At 35.6% G+C, this 15516-nt stretch overlaps 1 protein-coding gene, 1 long non-coding RNA gene and 1 pseudogene across 5 annotated transcripts; all 3 read right to left on the minus strand.

Annotated features, from left to right (window-relative positions):
- Positions 1 to 1330: 1330 nt before the first annotated feature.
- On the minus strand, positions 1331 to 3021 carry LOC149219438 (chaperone protein ClpB1 pseudogene; annotated as a pseudogene).
- Positions 1446 to 6808, minus strand: LOC149219439 (subtilisin-like protease SBT5.4). Of its 2 annotated transcripts, XM_089384370.1 has the most exons (6): positions 6716 to 6808; positions 6399 to 6612; positions 5905 to 6248; positions 5484 to 5724; positions 2533 to 5291; positions 1446 to 1525 (listed from the first exon to the last, which is right to left on the minus strand). In XM_089384370.1, the coding sequence occupies exons 1-4, from the start codon at positions 6767 to 6769 to the stop codon at positions 5659 to 5661; spliced, it is 678 nt and encodes a 225-aa protein (XP_089240496.1). In that variant the 5' UTR covers positions 6770 to 6808; the 3' UTR covers positions 1446 to 1525; positions 2533 to 5291; positions 5484 to 5658. The 2 variants fall into 2 exon arrangements, with proteins under 2 accessions (XP_089240496.1, XP_089240495.1); XM_089384369.1 differs by having other exon boundaries at positions 2533 to 5724.
- Positions 6809 to 6818: 10 nt separating this feature from the next.
- LOC149219440 (uncharacterized) lies at positions 6819 to 8286 on the minus strand. Of its 3 annotated transcripts, XR_016249238.1 has the most exons (4): positions 7955 to 8286; positions 7654 to 7868; positions 7283 to 7528; positions 6819 to 6863 (listed from the first exon to the last, which is right to left on the minus strand). It is a non-coding gene; the product is annotated as an uncharacterized LOC149219440 (long non-coding RNA). The 3 variants fall into 3 exon arrangements; XR_016249237.1 differs by having other exon boundaries at positions 6819 to 6934; positions 7654 to 8282; XR_016249236.1 differs by having other exon boundaries at positions 7654 to 8281.
- Between the last annotated feature and the right edge of the window lie 7230 nt (positions 8287 to 15516).

The raw sequence follows: 15516 nt of genomic DNA on the forward strand, positions 1-15516 counted from the left end.
AACTTTTGGTTATCTGCTTATGTGAACCATTTCTGAAAATTAATGATCTTTCTATGGATCATATTAATTCAAATTGTCTTATGTCAACTATAAAAATAAATCAAATCTCAGCCCAAGGGTCCATTATCGTCTTTGACTTTTCACAACATCGTGTCTAGTTGAAGCCATCAAGGGTCCATTATCGTCTTTGACTTTTCACAACATCGTGTCTAGTTGAAGCCATGATTTCTTAACCGTCTCTCCTTGTGGATCTTGTCTTTGATTATGGCGTATTATCTCATTGAAACACTGGAATGCTGGATTGATACGGGCCTTTTATCGAAACCTACATTGAATAGGCACAATTTCATTGTCCTCTCTACAAAAGGATAAAGGCGTTAAGAAATTTTAGCCATCTGTTTCCTTTTTGATAACTACCAGAGGAGAAGGAACCTTTGCTGCTCTGCATAAGTGTAAGGTCATCTAAGTTTTTTAAAACTTAATGATCTTTCTATGGATCATGTTAATTCAAATTGTCTTATGTCAACGATTAAAAAAATCTGTCTATTGGTCCAGTTTGTATTGACATTGAATTTTCATAACATCATGTCTGATTGAAGCCGTGATCCCCTAATTGCATCTCATTTGTGGATGATATCTTTGGTTTTGGGCTGTTATCTAATTCAAACACTCTGCAATGCTAGATTGCTACATGCCATTAGGCTACAGGCCTTTTCTGAAGCTTCTGAATCTCCAACAACCCGGCAGAAGTTCATTTGTCCTCCTTTATACTACATGCTACAGGTGGCAATGAATTTCACCCATTTGTAAAGTTTTCCTTTTGGTTACCACTGGAGGAGCCGGAACCGTTTGCTTCTCTGCTTACGTGTAGGTCCATCTATTTCTTTTTGAAACATGATCGTTATATGTATTTTCAGTGAGCTAGCTCAAGAGATGTGCAAATGATTAAATTAGTTACTGAGGGGCGCCGAAATGCCTTAAAAAGTGCTTATAAACTTTAACTATATTTATTAAGGATCCCAACTGGGATTTGCAGAGCAAAAGGTTTTGCCCCTAGGATTGTTATTATCATGTTCTTGTTCTCTAAAAGTTTGCTCCAAGTAGATCAAGTGGGCAAGGGACTTTACATGGACTCCACTCAACTTCAGACATAGCTTCAGCCATTATGCAGAGTGATTGAAATTGAACACAACTAAGTAGTGACATTGGCTCACAGTAATACACCACATATAAAATATTGAAGCTTTTACAGAAGCAAGCAGTAAGAAAAATTATGAAGCTCAGAGAAGTAGATTTAAAATCTGGACTACTGTTTGATACCAAATCATCATCATCTCCAAGCATTGCGAGTGATAGATGAATTTATTGAGGATGTATCTGGAGCAAACTCTGGGAGTTGGTGCTCAGGCACTGCATCAATGTATACTTTACTGTTCTCATCAATCTCCCCACTGATGAGCATCCAAGATAGCAGAGTGAGAACTTTACTTTTCAACCATCGTTGCAAGGGGCGAGCACCATAAACCTGCAAGTACCAAGTTACCACGTTATCCATTTAGAGGTTTTAAATGAGAATCCCCAACTAGTCTTGCATTTTACTCACAAATTTTGACCTAAATTGCCCACAAACCACAAAGGCTAATAATGATCCAGCCTGCTTCACTAGTATTAACAAGTAAACAATGCATTAATTTATATTAATCAGCAAACACACCAAAAACATCCCTTTACTATATACTTTGAACTAAGTTCGCCGAGTACGTAGAGACAGGCAGCACCCCATTTTTAAAGTTCAAGTGCGAGAGGAAAATGTTAAAATTTAAAGAACAGAACTGAAATTTATATCGATGGGATCCATACAGAAGGAAGAAAATCATGTGAAAATTAGAAAATCTGAAACTGAATGTGAAAATTGAGAAAATTGAAAATCTCAGAAAGCAACTCTGTAAACTGAAGAGTTCACAGCTCTTAAAGATCAACCGTTGGCCACCACAACCAACTGCCAGCAAAAATATCAGACTAAAATTACTCCCTAGACAGGTTCATGCAAAATATATGACAAACCATTGAAAATATGAGAAAATGAAATTGTAAACTGAAAATTCCTGCGCTTTTAATATTCACTGTTGGCCACCACAACCAAAACTCTGCAAAACATCAAACTCCTAGAATAACTTTCCACATAGGTTTATATGACAGGGCATGGAAAATAGAAATCAGACCTTGAATAAAATCATTGTACATGAAGAACACCCAGCAAACATTATGAATGAAAAATACCAGGCATCAGAATAGAACATATAAATCGCAATTCTAGATTGTTTCAAAGGGAGGTAAGTCCAATTTAGTCAGGGAACCCTCCCACAACATCTCCTACGATGTGGAGACATGTGTCCAAGGAGTGGGTCATGTCCCCTGCAATAGGGAAAGGGAGGACTTGTGAAGGAGATGCAGTGTCAAGTTTATTAGGGTAGGGGGCACATCCCTTGGCAAGTTAGACTGAATAAAACAAGAAACAAAGTGATTACTTACAGGATCATAGGCTTCGTGAACAACAAGATCCAGAGCAGCATCTGTAAACCCTAAAGCAACACCTCTCTCTGCAAGACGAATTGCTACATCTTTCATGTGTAGTCTAGCAACTTTCTTGAGCTCATCATGAGAAAGAGGATCGAATACAACTATCTCATCACAACTATTCAATAACTCTGGCCTGAAATGTCTTCTAACCTGCAACAATATTCAAAGGCATGTCAAAGCACCGCAGCCAACTTCGTGATAAAATTATATGAAAAAGATGCATACACAGAGTCCAGGAATGCGTGTGCATACTTTTTGCATGACATTCTCTCTTGTGGTTTTTACTGTTGTGTGGCCAGATAATGCAGCAAGCAAGTGCTCTGCTCCAAGGTTGGATGTCATGATAATGACTCTGTTTGAGAAAGTAACAGTGCGACCTTGGCCATCCGTAATTCTACCATCATCAAGCATTTGAAGCAAAGTGTTGAGGACTGAAGCCATAATGAAGAAAGACAAAGATCTCGACAGACAAGGGCAGCAAAGATCTAGGCTAGAGAACTGCAATTTCGGCTGCCATGTATATGGAAGCAATGCTGTTGCTATTTTTATGTGGGCATGTCAAAGCACCGCAGCCAACTTCGTGATAAAATTATATGAAAAAGATGCATACACAGAGTCCAGGAATGCGTGTGCATACTTTTTGCATGACATTCTCTCTTGTGGTTTTTACTGTTGTGTGGCCAGATAATGCAGCAAGCAAGTGCTCTGCTCCAAGGTTGGATGTCATGATAATGACTCTGTTTGAGAAACTAACAGTGCGACCTTGGCCATCCATAAGTCTACCATCATCAAGCATTTGAAGCAAAGTGTTGAGGACTGAAGCCATAATGAAGAAAGACAAAGATCTCGACAGACAAGGGCAGCAAAGATCTAGGCTAGAGAACTGCAATTTCGGCTGCCATGTATATGGAAGCAATGCTGTTGCTATTTTTATGTGGGCATGTCAAAGCACCGCAGCCAACTTCGTGATAAAATTATATGAAAAAGATGCATACACAGAGTCCAGGAATGCGTGTGCATACTTTTTGCATGACATTCTCTCTTGTGGTTTTTACTGTTGTGTGGCCAGATAATGCAGCAAGCAAGTGCTCTGCTCCAAGGTTGGATGTCATGATAATGACTCTGTTTGAGAAACTAACAGTGCGACCTTGGCCATTCGTAAGTCTACCATCATCAAGCATTTGAAGCAAAGTGTTGAGGACTGAAGCCATAATGAAGAAAGACAAAGATCTCGATAGACAAGGGCAGCAAAGATCTAGGCTAGAGAACTGCAATTTCGGCTGCCATGTATATGGAAGCAATGTTGTTGCTATTTTTATGTGGGCATGTCAAAGCACCGCAGCCAACTTCGTGATAAAATTATATGAAAAAGATGCATACACAGAGTCCAGGAATGCGTGTGCATACTTTTTGCATGACATTCTCTCTTGTGGTTTTTACTGTTGTGTGGCCAGATAATGCAGCAAGCAAGTGCTCTGCTCCAAGGTTGGATGTCATGATAATGACTCTGTTTGAGAAACTAACAGTGCGACCTTGGCCATTCGTAAGTCTACCATCATCAAGCATTTGAAGCAAAGTGTTGAGGACTGAAGCCATAATGAAGAAAGACAAAGATCTCGATAGACAAGGGCAGCAAAGATCTAGGCTAGAGAACTGCAATTTCGGCTGCCATGTATATGGAAGCAATGTTGTTGCTATTTTTATGTGGGTTTAACCCACTGGGTTCTTGGCAGTAAATATTTCCCTTCATTATTGGATAGAGACTATTTCTGATAACATTCAATCTCCGGACGAACATGGGGGTGTTGGCCAATTTATCCCATTGCAGATCACCTTGACAAGAATGGAACATTCAGGATACCGAAACAAGGTGGATGAGGAGGCCTCAAGCCTCAAGGTATCTAGCCATCCAACTATTTTGAGATTAGAATGTTTGGGTGGTTCAATCTTCGTATGGGTTCAGCAACAAAAGATAGACTATATAGCACTGAACTTACAAATGCACGTTGTGTAGTTTGCTGGGAGATGCATAACGGTTAGGCATGTTACGTGGATTTGCAAACTTGCCAAAACATTTTGGGTCTGGATTGCCGCTTAGTACAGGGGTGTCTTTTTCTCTCCTTCACATAGGAAAAGGATTTTTTTTGGGATCAAATGAATGATTTGACAAGTAGTAGTGGGTGAAACATGATAAGATTGATTGGCATCAAGCCAATTTCAGATTACCTTGAAGTAACGAAACATGTGAATAACTTATACAGTTAAAAAACACATCAATGTAGATGATATCAATGGCCACAACAAACATCATATTTATTACCATTCTTGTTAAGTTAACTGCTTCAAAATGGAGGTGGTGAAATTTGTGCACAGCTTATACAATTAGCATCCAAGTGCCCATCTGCAAGTGTTTTTCACTATCGAATTAATGCATATGACATACAACAACATACATAAACATCTCCCAATGTAAGGTCCATCCTTAAGTCTATAAATTCAGCTGATCTTTACTTGGAAAGCCAGACATTTTATCTGTATGGTAAGGTTGCAATTGCCATTTGACAGTTCTTTAAACTTCTCACTTACAGATTAATGTAAATGGCAACAACAGCCATAATAAACATATTTCAATGTTATTACCCAAGGATCATAGGCTTCGTGAACAACAAGATCCAGAGCGGCATCTGTAAACCCTAAAGCAACACCTCTCTCTGCAGGACGAATTGCTACATCTTTCAATCAGATGCAGAGTGTAGTGTCATCAAATGTAATTAAAGAAAAAATTACAAAAAACAAACACCCTTTACCTTAACTTCTCCAGAAATCCACCGCGACAAAGACACAGAGTGTAGTGTCATCAAATGTAATTAAAGCAAAAATTACGAAAAACAAACACCCTTTACCTTAACTTCTCCAGAAATCCACCGCGACAAAGACACAGGACCTGATAATTTTGCATTGAATGTCAAAAAAAAAAGTTGACATTTTTACACCCTGGGAACACATTTCTATCTCACTCCTAGTTTGAATAAAAAAGTTGACATTTTTACACCCTGGGAACACATTTCTATCTCACTCCTAGTTTGAATAAAAATTAAGTACCAGAACCCGATAAAGCGAACCAGGGAACACCACAATATCCACCTAAACATTGAAAACATTGGAAACAGGAAAACGTTGATATCAACAATTTTAAACTCCAAAATATAACAAAATTTACAAAAATTGAAATGGAAAAACCCTAATGCAATTAATGAACTTCAGAAGCTACCACAACTAGGGTTGCCCGTGAAAAATCTGAATTTCGAAATCAGGGGACTGCACCTTTGCTCTGTAAGTTGCAGGTCCATTTCCTACATTTGTCACAGTTCTTTTCACAGTCACAGACCCTTTCAGGTCTGAGACACTGATAGAAGGATAGTTGAGGTCATATATCTTAGGTTCACCTACTGGACAAGAGAATACCTTCCCTGTTATGGCCTTAATCTGGGTTGAATTGTAGTTCAAGCTGCAGAGGAAGCTATTGTAGTCTCTGGTTGATAGATCATAGACTAGGCCAGGATCTGCAGTCCCATTTGGATTAACATGACCTGCGCCATAGTTGAAAGGACCTGCTGTTTGCAGGGACGAATCCTTAATTCTGCCCTTGGTGTTGTTTGTTATTTTAGCTGAAAGAAAATAATGTGCACAGTCAAAGGGAGAGTAACTGAGCATATATATGTTTGTTTGGCAATCTATGTTTTAACAAAATGGGGTTTGCCTTCCTAAATCTCCCCTGCTTAAAATGACTAAGTCCTTTTATGGTTAGACACGTATACCTGTAGTCATAAGGGCAGACTTGATGGACCCCGGGCTCCAATGAGGCTGTAGTCGTTTTAATAAGGCTGCAACACCAGCAACATGTGGAGTGGCCATAGATGTGCCAGAAATTATATTGAAAGGTACATGTCTATTATCAGAGGTAAGATCAGTTATTGGTGCTGCTTCTGAATATGCTGCAAGAATGTTCACCCCTGGAGCTGTGATATCAGGCTGCATTGGAGAAAAAATTAAAAACTTTCTTTGCATGAAATTGCAGTACCTTACAATTGATATATTATGATATAAACACATGTTTCAGGAACTGGATTATAACCTTGAGTATGTCAGGACTAATAGGATTTGGCCCAAGAGAAGAAAAATCTGCCATCACCGGAGCTGGCTTTATATTTAACTGAGTCCTTGAATAAATGGATGGCTTTATATTTAACTGAGTCCTTGAATAAATGGAAGCCACAGGGGACCTGATTGTGCATAATTTAATTTCAATTTATCATGTAAGCTCTTTGACGGACTAAAATCCTTTTTAATCAACCTATTTCAAGAATATTTTGAAATTAGATAAACATCTGTAATGTCAATGAATCTGATCAATAGAATATTTTGAAATTAGATAAACATCTGTAATGTTAATGAATCTGATCGATAGAAATGAGGTAAATTATTTTTGTTTGTTTATCCAATTCAAAAATATTTCTAGAATCTGTAATTAAATTAAGGGGAGCGAAATTTTGTTTCTATTGTTAATTCTAAAATAATATTTTAGATTATAATAAATAAGAGTAACATCACTCTTATCCATCAAATTCAAAATATTCTTAGAATCTGCCATCAAAATCTGCAATCAAAATACATGGAATTAAAAACTGCCCTGAAAACCTACCTTGTTGAATTAATGTATTGAAAAACTACTGTTCCAGCAGACGCATTCAAATGTGTTGCAGGCAGTACATGAATGTCTAAATCGATTTCCTGGGGAGTTTGCTTTCCATTGCAGAGAATCATACCTACTCCCCCTGCCGCACGAACCGCTTCACCTTTCTCAATATTGTCGTTGATACCGCTGAGGCAAGCAACGATCTTTCCTTTAACTTTTCTGGGATCTAGAGCTCCCAGGAAGCACCGCTCTCTGCAATATTATTCTCATTAAAACGAAAACACCCACTGTGTATAATTTCACTGATGGAACTGGTACTCTTTCTTGGAAAAATAATAATCATTGCAAATGAAAATTAACAAGCATGTAGCTCATACCCAGCGGTTTCATTTGTATGTGGAGCTCTGACATTCACCGATGATACAAGAGGGTAGAGTCTGTTCTTTGGCGAGGGTTTTTATGGCGGTTAGTTCGGTGTGTGAAATAATTCCCGTCCAGGGTTGAAAACCCCAGTGTTTAATACACGACATTCACCGCGAGTCGCAACTGTGAAATTTCTCGCTATAGTGTTGCAGGCTTATATAACAATGAACTGATTGAAGATGGAAAATTCAGATACCTGCTTGTTAATAAGCCATTTGCCATAATAAATTTGATTGGGGTGGAAATACATCTTACTTGCGGACAATGGAAATGAAAGCGGGCAACTGAAAACGATAAAAATCCCCAACTGGTCGCGCTGCCCCATGCTCAAAGTCCCGTGACAGCATCACACAGCAACAGGCAGCAAAGCCTGCAATTTTCGAAGTCAAGGGATGGAAGAATTTCGAAAGAGAAACTCGGTCGACCAAAGACTGCACGCTAGTCGGCTGTTGAGGTCTTTCAAGTCCAGCCCACGATTTTAACACAGCTTCCACAACCGCTTGAACCGCCTCATCTTGTCCAACAACGTTCACCGCACCGCACCACACGCAGGTTGTTGGGCAGAGGTTCCACAATCTACCGCACCACACGCAGGTTGTTGGGCAGAGGGGCATTAACAAATGCTAAACGGCAAAATGGAAAAAATACCAGGTGTCAACCTTAAAATGAAAGGGACGACGAAAGTCTCTTTCAAAGGGTAGGCCTATAGGCCTAATTACAAACATAATGATGACATATTAGAAAGGTATTGTAATATATTAACACAAGGAATAAATGCTAAGTGGAGTTTTAAGAAAAACAATAGAAAAATTCAAATATTGATTGAGGTTATTGAAAGGGAGTAAAATTTAAAAATGGTTATATTTAATTTTTTAATAAAATAAGATTTTAATATAAATTTAAATAATAGTATTGTTTTTCAGATTAATTATATTTTTTAGATTTGATCGATGTTTCGAACTAATTAATGTGGTTTATTTTCAGGATAAACTTTTAAATTTTAGGACTTTTCGAACTTTTGTCTTGAGGATAAATCACATTAGTTGGTTCGAAATGTCTACCAAATCTAAAAAATGTGATTAATCCGAAAAAGAATACTATGATCAATATAGATCACAAAAGTCTAAGATTTAACATAAATTTAAATGTTTAAAGTTTTAATTTGTTTAATAATAAAGATTATGGTATTGTAAAAGAATGGTTAAAGAAATAATAATTTTATTTTGTTTAAATTATATATATATATATAACGTTGAAATAAATTTAGTGTTTTTAAAAAATATATTTCAATAAAATTTGTGATTAAAAAATTTCTAACTAAATTTTAAGTAAAATTGACGAGGAAAAAGCATTCTATTAATATGGAAAAATAGAATTTTTTTCTTTTTCTTTTTTTTTTCATATATATTTATATATTATATTGTGTTAAAGTATTAGGCATTCTTCTTCACATTAAGAAAAGTGCCTCTATATTCCCCAAAATCTAATGCAACTGCATATAATCTTTTTAAATTTAGGCAAAATCTTAATATTAAGTAGCAAATATTTTTTAGTATGCAAATATTAATATTAGATAGCAAATAATTTTGAATATTAGACCATTCAACCTAACCCGAGTTCATTAAACTAATCACATATTTGCCTGATTTACGAATAATATATCCTTATTACACAAAAAAATTCTAACTTTATTCAACAAAATGCACTAACAATAATTTGCAATAATTAAATAACACTATTTTTAAGTTATAAAAATAAAATAATTTTAAATCTCTTTATTAAATGAAATTCATAAAACTCATTACTTAAATTTTAATTTAATTTACATATATAGAATTAATTTTAATTTACTTATATATTCATACTATTAATATAATCTTTCAAAAAACACCCACATACAATAGTATAACTCACTTATATATTCATACCATTAATATAACCTTTCATGTTACCCCACACCTCCCTAATAATATTAAACCTTGTTAATAATATTATTTAAAATGAAAATGATAAAAATATTCATATTCCTAATATTAAACCTTGTTAATAATATTTTTTAAAATGAAAATTATAAAAATATTCATATTCCATGAGTACATCAACGTTGAAATAATATTAAAAATATAAAAATATTCTATTCCATGGCTACGTCACCAAAGTCAACGAATAATATTAAAAATATAAAAATATTCATATTCCATTGGTACATCACCAAAGTCAAGGATGCCAAAGTCAACGATGCATCGAATGCGATATATCTACGTAAAGAGGGACATTATTTCTTAGAAAAATTGCGCACGATAAGCTGCTAGTTACCTTTTTTGGGCAAAAATAATGTAAGATTAATGTATTTTTATTTTTTATGTTTAATGAAAGAGTATACATATCGAGGAAGAAATTGAATAATATTTTTTTTAACCGATGAATTAATTCGTTATTCTAAGCCAAGCCCCGTTTGCATATCAGTAGAGTTCCACGCTATCTAGCTTATCAGCTCCATATTTTGGAAGGGCTTCATAGTGTATATGGGCCAATCTTTGGTGCCATAACTTGCTTTTATGATTAGTAACATGGACCAATGCTAGAAGAAGTCTTCCATTTACTCTTTAAGTCCTTCAAATCTAGATCTGAATGTGAATGCATCTCTCATAGGGGTTTACACTAGCCAAGTAAGTACTTTTCCTTTCATGAAGGAAACCTTCATCCATTTGTCTTCCAAAGTAGATATATATACCAAATTATTTTTCAATCTTGACACATACATCACATCATGAAGTAAAACAGATTCCCTAGGGCCCAAATGAAATTTAAAAGACCCAAACGTAGAGTCGTCTCCATGAATAATTTTTAAATTGGACTCCCTCTCCATCAAATTAGAGAGAACTTCCTTATACCCAAAGATATGATGATAGGCCCCACTATCAACCAATCAAATGTCCCAAGTATTCAGAGGAGAGGAACTAGAAAGTGCAGAAATAAGAATATATTCAGATTGATTTACAACATTACTTTCATATTTGGCATATCTTGACTTCTTTTGACGACGGTGGTCTTCTTCATGATCATTTGGAGAATATCTTCTTCTTTGATTATTAAACTTGCTATTGTTGCTTCTAGTGTTGTAGCGTGGACCATTATTTTTCTCAAGGTAATCTAGAGCATAGGGACCTTTCTTGTGACAACTGTAACATTCAATGTGTGATGCTTCTTTTTCATTCCTTCTTCTCGAATTTCGAGGAGGAGGCTTCCTTGATTTTGATGGAACTCCTTTTCCCTTCTTTTTCTTGTTATGAGTGACGAATGCAATGGGTTCTCCTTCAATTTTTTCAAAGATGATTGCTTCATCTCTTGTTTCCTTTGGGCTTGTCCTTCACCTTGGCTCCAATACCATGTTAATTTTTATCATTACTCTATGTTGTTTTAATTACTTTAGCCCAATACATATATTTAATTAACAATCTTCCATTAATCAATATTATTTCCAATTGATGGTATTTGAAGATAGAACAATAAATGTAAATATAAATAGGAGACAATCAACACATCAACAAGAGACACCAAATTTTGGTCAGTGACCAGGGAAAAACATATTATGGGCAAATACCTTTGAAATTCTTCTTCTATTAGATTGTTATAAAATGTTTAGTAGAGAGTACAATGGGCACATATAAAATTATCCAACAATATCAATCAAGCAATATCAAAAATATGATTCCAACAACAATACTGATCAGATATAGTTTTCCCAATTTGCAGTCATCTGTCAAACTGAAACCCTAGATCCCAATAGCATGGAGGGAGAGTTCTGCGTGCTATTGAGATGCTCCAACCACACGAATGAGCCCGCGTGCATGCGATTATGACCGAAAATTGCCTATGTCAACCCTGCCACTAGAAACCAAAAACCCTAGTCACATGTGCGAGCTTCAGACCCTGCAATTTTGGACTTGTATGAACCAAAATTCAGACATGTATGCACCAATCCAATGAAGAGAGAGAAGGAGATGCTTGAGTATGATGATATCCAAATGAGATTAAGGTCACTCATATTTATAGGCTTCCAAGGGTGTCCAATTTTTTGTTAGGGCCTACCTATCTTTTTTGTGACATTGTGGGCTTCAATTCAAAAATAAACTTTCCCTTGTCCAATTTGAGTGCTTTAAAAGTCAAAATTGGTTCTCTCGAAAATAAAAATCTAGTCCCATGACTGGAATTTGTCACTGAGATGCCAAATCTTCTACGAAAAAGTGCATATATCATTTAAGGAGTCTCAGTGTTCTCCCTCCAAGACAACTAATTGAGTTTTTTGGGTTGATGCTTGATGTTATATCCCATCGACGAATCAATATGATCATGTTGGCCTGCATATTTGCTAAGTCGTCCGCTAGTATTCTGAACATGATGGTGAAATCGCTAGATCGTTGGTCCCATATCTGAGGATGGATGCAACTATATATTTGTAGATCCAACTTAGATCCATATCAAATCAAAGTGACATACATCGTTGTGTCCATATTGTGTTGTTTGGGAGTCATCCAAAGATTTGAATATGAGTTTTGGGACATTCTATACTCGAGCCATTCATTTTTCTTGGTTGTAGGGTTACTTAATTCAAGTCGTGAGCTCTAAAATAACATCACAGATAGGATGGAAGTCTTTCTTAAAAGTGTCTTTTCGACGCACATAGTTTTTTAAAAATAGTTACATGTAAAAGGAAGCCACACTATATTCGGAGGTTCCTTGGGTCTGACATCTTATTTCTTGTTGGTTGTGTCTTAAGTGGAAAGCATTCACTAGCAAAGGTGGAGAGTGAAGCTATTGTCATCATCAACCTTCCTTTGTAGCAGTTTTGTTTCTATGGTTAGTGGAAACACATTCACCAATTTAATCAATATGGGTAAAAGATTGTAGGAATTTCGTGAGACGAAGGTAGTAGATGAACTTCGTAAAGAGGTCATTCAGTTGCAGTGAGCTGTAGCTCTATCGTAAGAAGATAATGCAACTCTCAAGAATAGGTTGAAAACTTCCATAACTTAGAAAATCAAGAAGGTCGACCATATGGATTCAACCATGGGAAAATATTTCCAGATGCTTGCAGATGAATTTCAAGAGAATATTGACCTCCTTGATGACTTGGAGGAGGAAGTTGACTCTTCTTCTGACTCAAAAACCAAAAATTTGAAGATGCAACTATAAGAGAAAAATAATCAACAGGTTATGAAGATTAATTGTTTAAAAGAAACAATGTTGGAACAATATCAACTTTTGAAACAAGATTATGATGCATTGTCACAACAGTTGATTGAGAAGGATGAGGTTATTCAAACGCTGCAAGAGTTTGAGCAACAACTTGAATTGGAAGTTAGTCATCTTCATAAATTTGAGATAGAGATAGTTGATGTTGAGCTACCAGACTCATCTTCTTCCACACTAAATGATGTTGAACGTAAAAAACTTGGCGTTGATGATTATGACCCATCACTTATACCCAATTTTGAAAAACATACTACTAGTATTACGCCTTGACTGCCGAGAAAAATGGAATATACTAGAGGACGAATTGGGAAGAATGGACAAATAATTGTTGTTCCTATTAACCCTGTAATATAGACATCAAGAGAAAGTCTTGGATACAATCCTATTGTTTCCTCATCATCTACAACTAGTTCTATTGAGACTAGAGAGATGTCATTTGTAGTGGGAGAAATTAAGACTGAGGTGCTAGAAGAAAATGCTTCTACAGATTGTGATAAACAGGTTAATGACATGGCTCCAAATGTCATTCCAAATGACAATGTTGTTACACTCAACTCTCAGTTTGTAGAGGCAAAAACTAAGCCATCTACACATCCTCATAAATTTCTTTTACCAAAGCATCAACATTATTGGTTAGTTACTAGTCCCGCATGAAGATAGTTAAAAAAGAGACATGACTCATGAGAGAATGAATCACGAATCATTGCCAGCCATCAAGATCGTTTGTGGATGGATCGATGGATGGTCATGGCATCCTTTGAACCAATTCTTGAAGTGTTCATATCATTGTGTTGCATCAATTGTGCAGTCTGACAAAGGTCGTCTTGTTAGTTGTTAATTGCCACTGTTCCCATTAGTTTTGTTTCAAGGGGGTGAATTTGCTAACAACAGAGACGATTGATTCTCGCTCCTTTCATAGTTTTTTTTAGGGTGGTAACTAGATGGTGATAGATAACGTTGTCGTTGCTTTGTTGAATGTTGTCAATTTTTTGTGTTTGATCAGTGTGATGGTGACAATGTTCAGGCAACTTCAAGGGTGTTGTTGTACAACATATGAGATGAGTTTTCCATACTTACAGACCTCATTTTTTATTTGTTGGTTAACGATGTTGCTTCTTTTCTAAGCCTTTGTCCTGGTTCTTTACTGACACCTATTTTATCTAAAGCTTTTTGGGAGAAGTTGACAATGTTTGTTGCCCTTGTGTCTCTACAACATTTCTACTTTATAGATCGACCGACCTAATTGAGGTTTCATGGCTCTCATCTTCATAATATTGGCACTTCAACATTTGTACTTCTTGATTGGACCAGGCCGATGTTATTTCCATTAAGTGGATCATTGTGGGGTCTATAGTTTTAGCTCCAAGCTTAGTTGAGCACTATAATCTTTCTCTCTTTTGGGGGGAGTATTTTCCTACAAGTTTTTCTCTCTTTCTCTGCTTATGAGAGTTTGTACATGGGTACCTAATTAGGCCTTGTTATCAGGACCCATTCTTTGTTTTCTTTCTTCTTTAGTTACTCCCTATGTTTCGCTTAAGGGGGTGTGTTAGAGTTGACTTTTCCAATGCTTCATTTCCCTATGAGCTAAGAATGGTGACTTGTAAGCTCACATAAGGACTTGCATTTTCCCAATTTTCATAATTATCTTTCACCGACACTGAACCTACTCTATTGCTATATAATACAAGTATTCTATGTACTTTAATACAACATTATATAATAAAATACTTTTAATATATATAGATATATACTTACTAAAAAAAATCTTTATATCAAATTTCCATAACTATAAAAATCAATTTTAATTAAAAATTAAAAATATATTTGTTAACCTAACTTATATCTATACCAATAGCAAACACCTTTATCATATAATTAAAAATTAAAAACATATTTATTAACGTAACTTATATCTATACCAATAACAAACACCTTTATCATCTCAATAAGTTACTATGTAATCACACTTAGTAATAATTTGAACTCAAACTTTACATACCCTTATCATCTCAATATGTTGCTATGTAATCAAACTTGGTAATAATTTGAACTCAAACTTATGAGTAGTAACTCATTTACGTTCGAAGGTAGAAATTAATTCAGGTACTATACAAATACATAAATCTCTTGTTATCTTTCATGTGTGATTATTAGTCCCTGCCGAAGGACTACAGGGACTATTAGCGATCAGTAGACGTTGACCTGGTATTAATTTCAGTTGACAAATGAATGTACTCAGCCTTTTAACCAAAGTTTTATTAAAATTATTCAATCAACCAAAATTTTAGCCAAAGTTTCAGTTTGCACCTCTTATTGCCTGAAATAATGTATGATTTCTGTGATTGTAATTAAAAGTTAGGATAACGTGCACTGAAGAGTTTAAAACATTTATTAATTTGAACTAATGCTAACTTTCAAGTTAGCATTAGCTTGAAACATTTAATGTGATCTTTTTTATACAAAGATAAGGAGGCATGAACTTTTGTTTATACAAAGTTATGGAGGTGTCAGCTGCCACCCAACACCTGCCTCGTTTGGGCTCAACACCTGTCGTGGTTTGA

Source organism: Pinus tabuliformis, chromosome Q (assembly GCF_031772625.1).
Source record: "Pinus tabuliformis cultivar Carrire ecotype Pingquan chromosome Q, CPIR1, whole genome shotgun sequence".
In the NCBI taxonomy this organism is placed as follows: Eukaryota; Viridiplantae; Streptophyta; class Pinopsida; order Pinales; family Pinaceae; genus Pinus; species Pinus tabuliformis.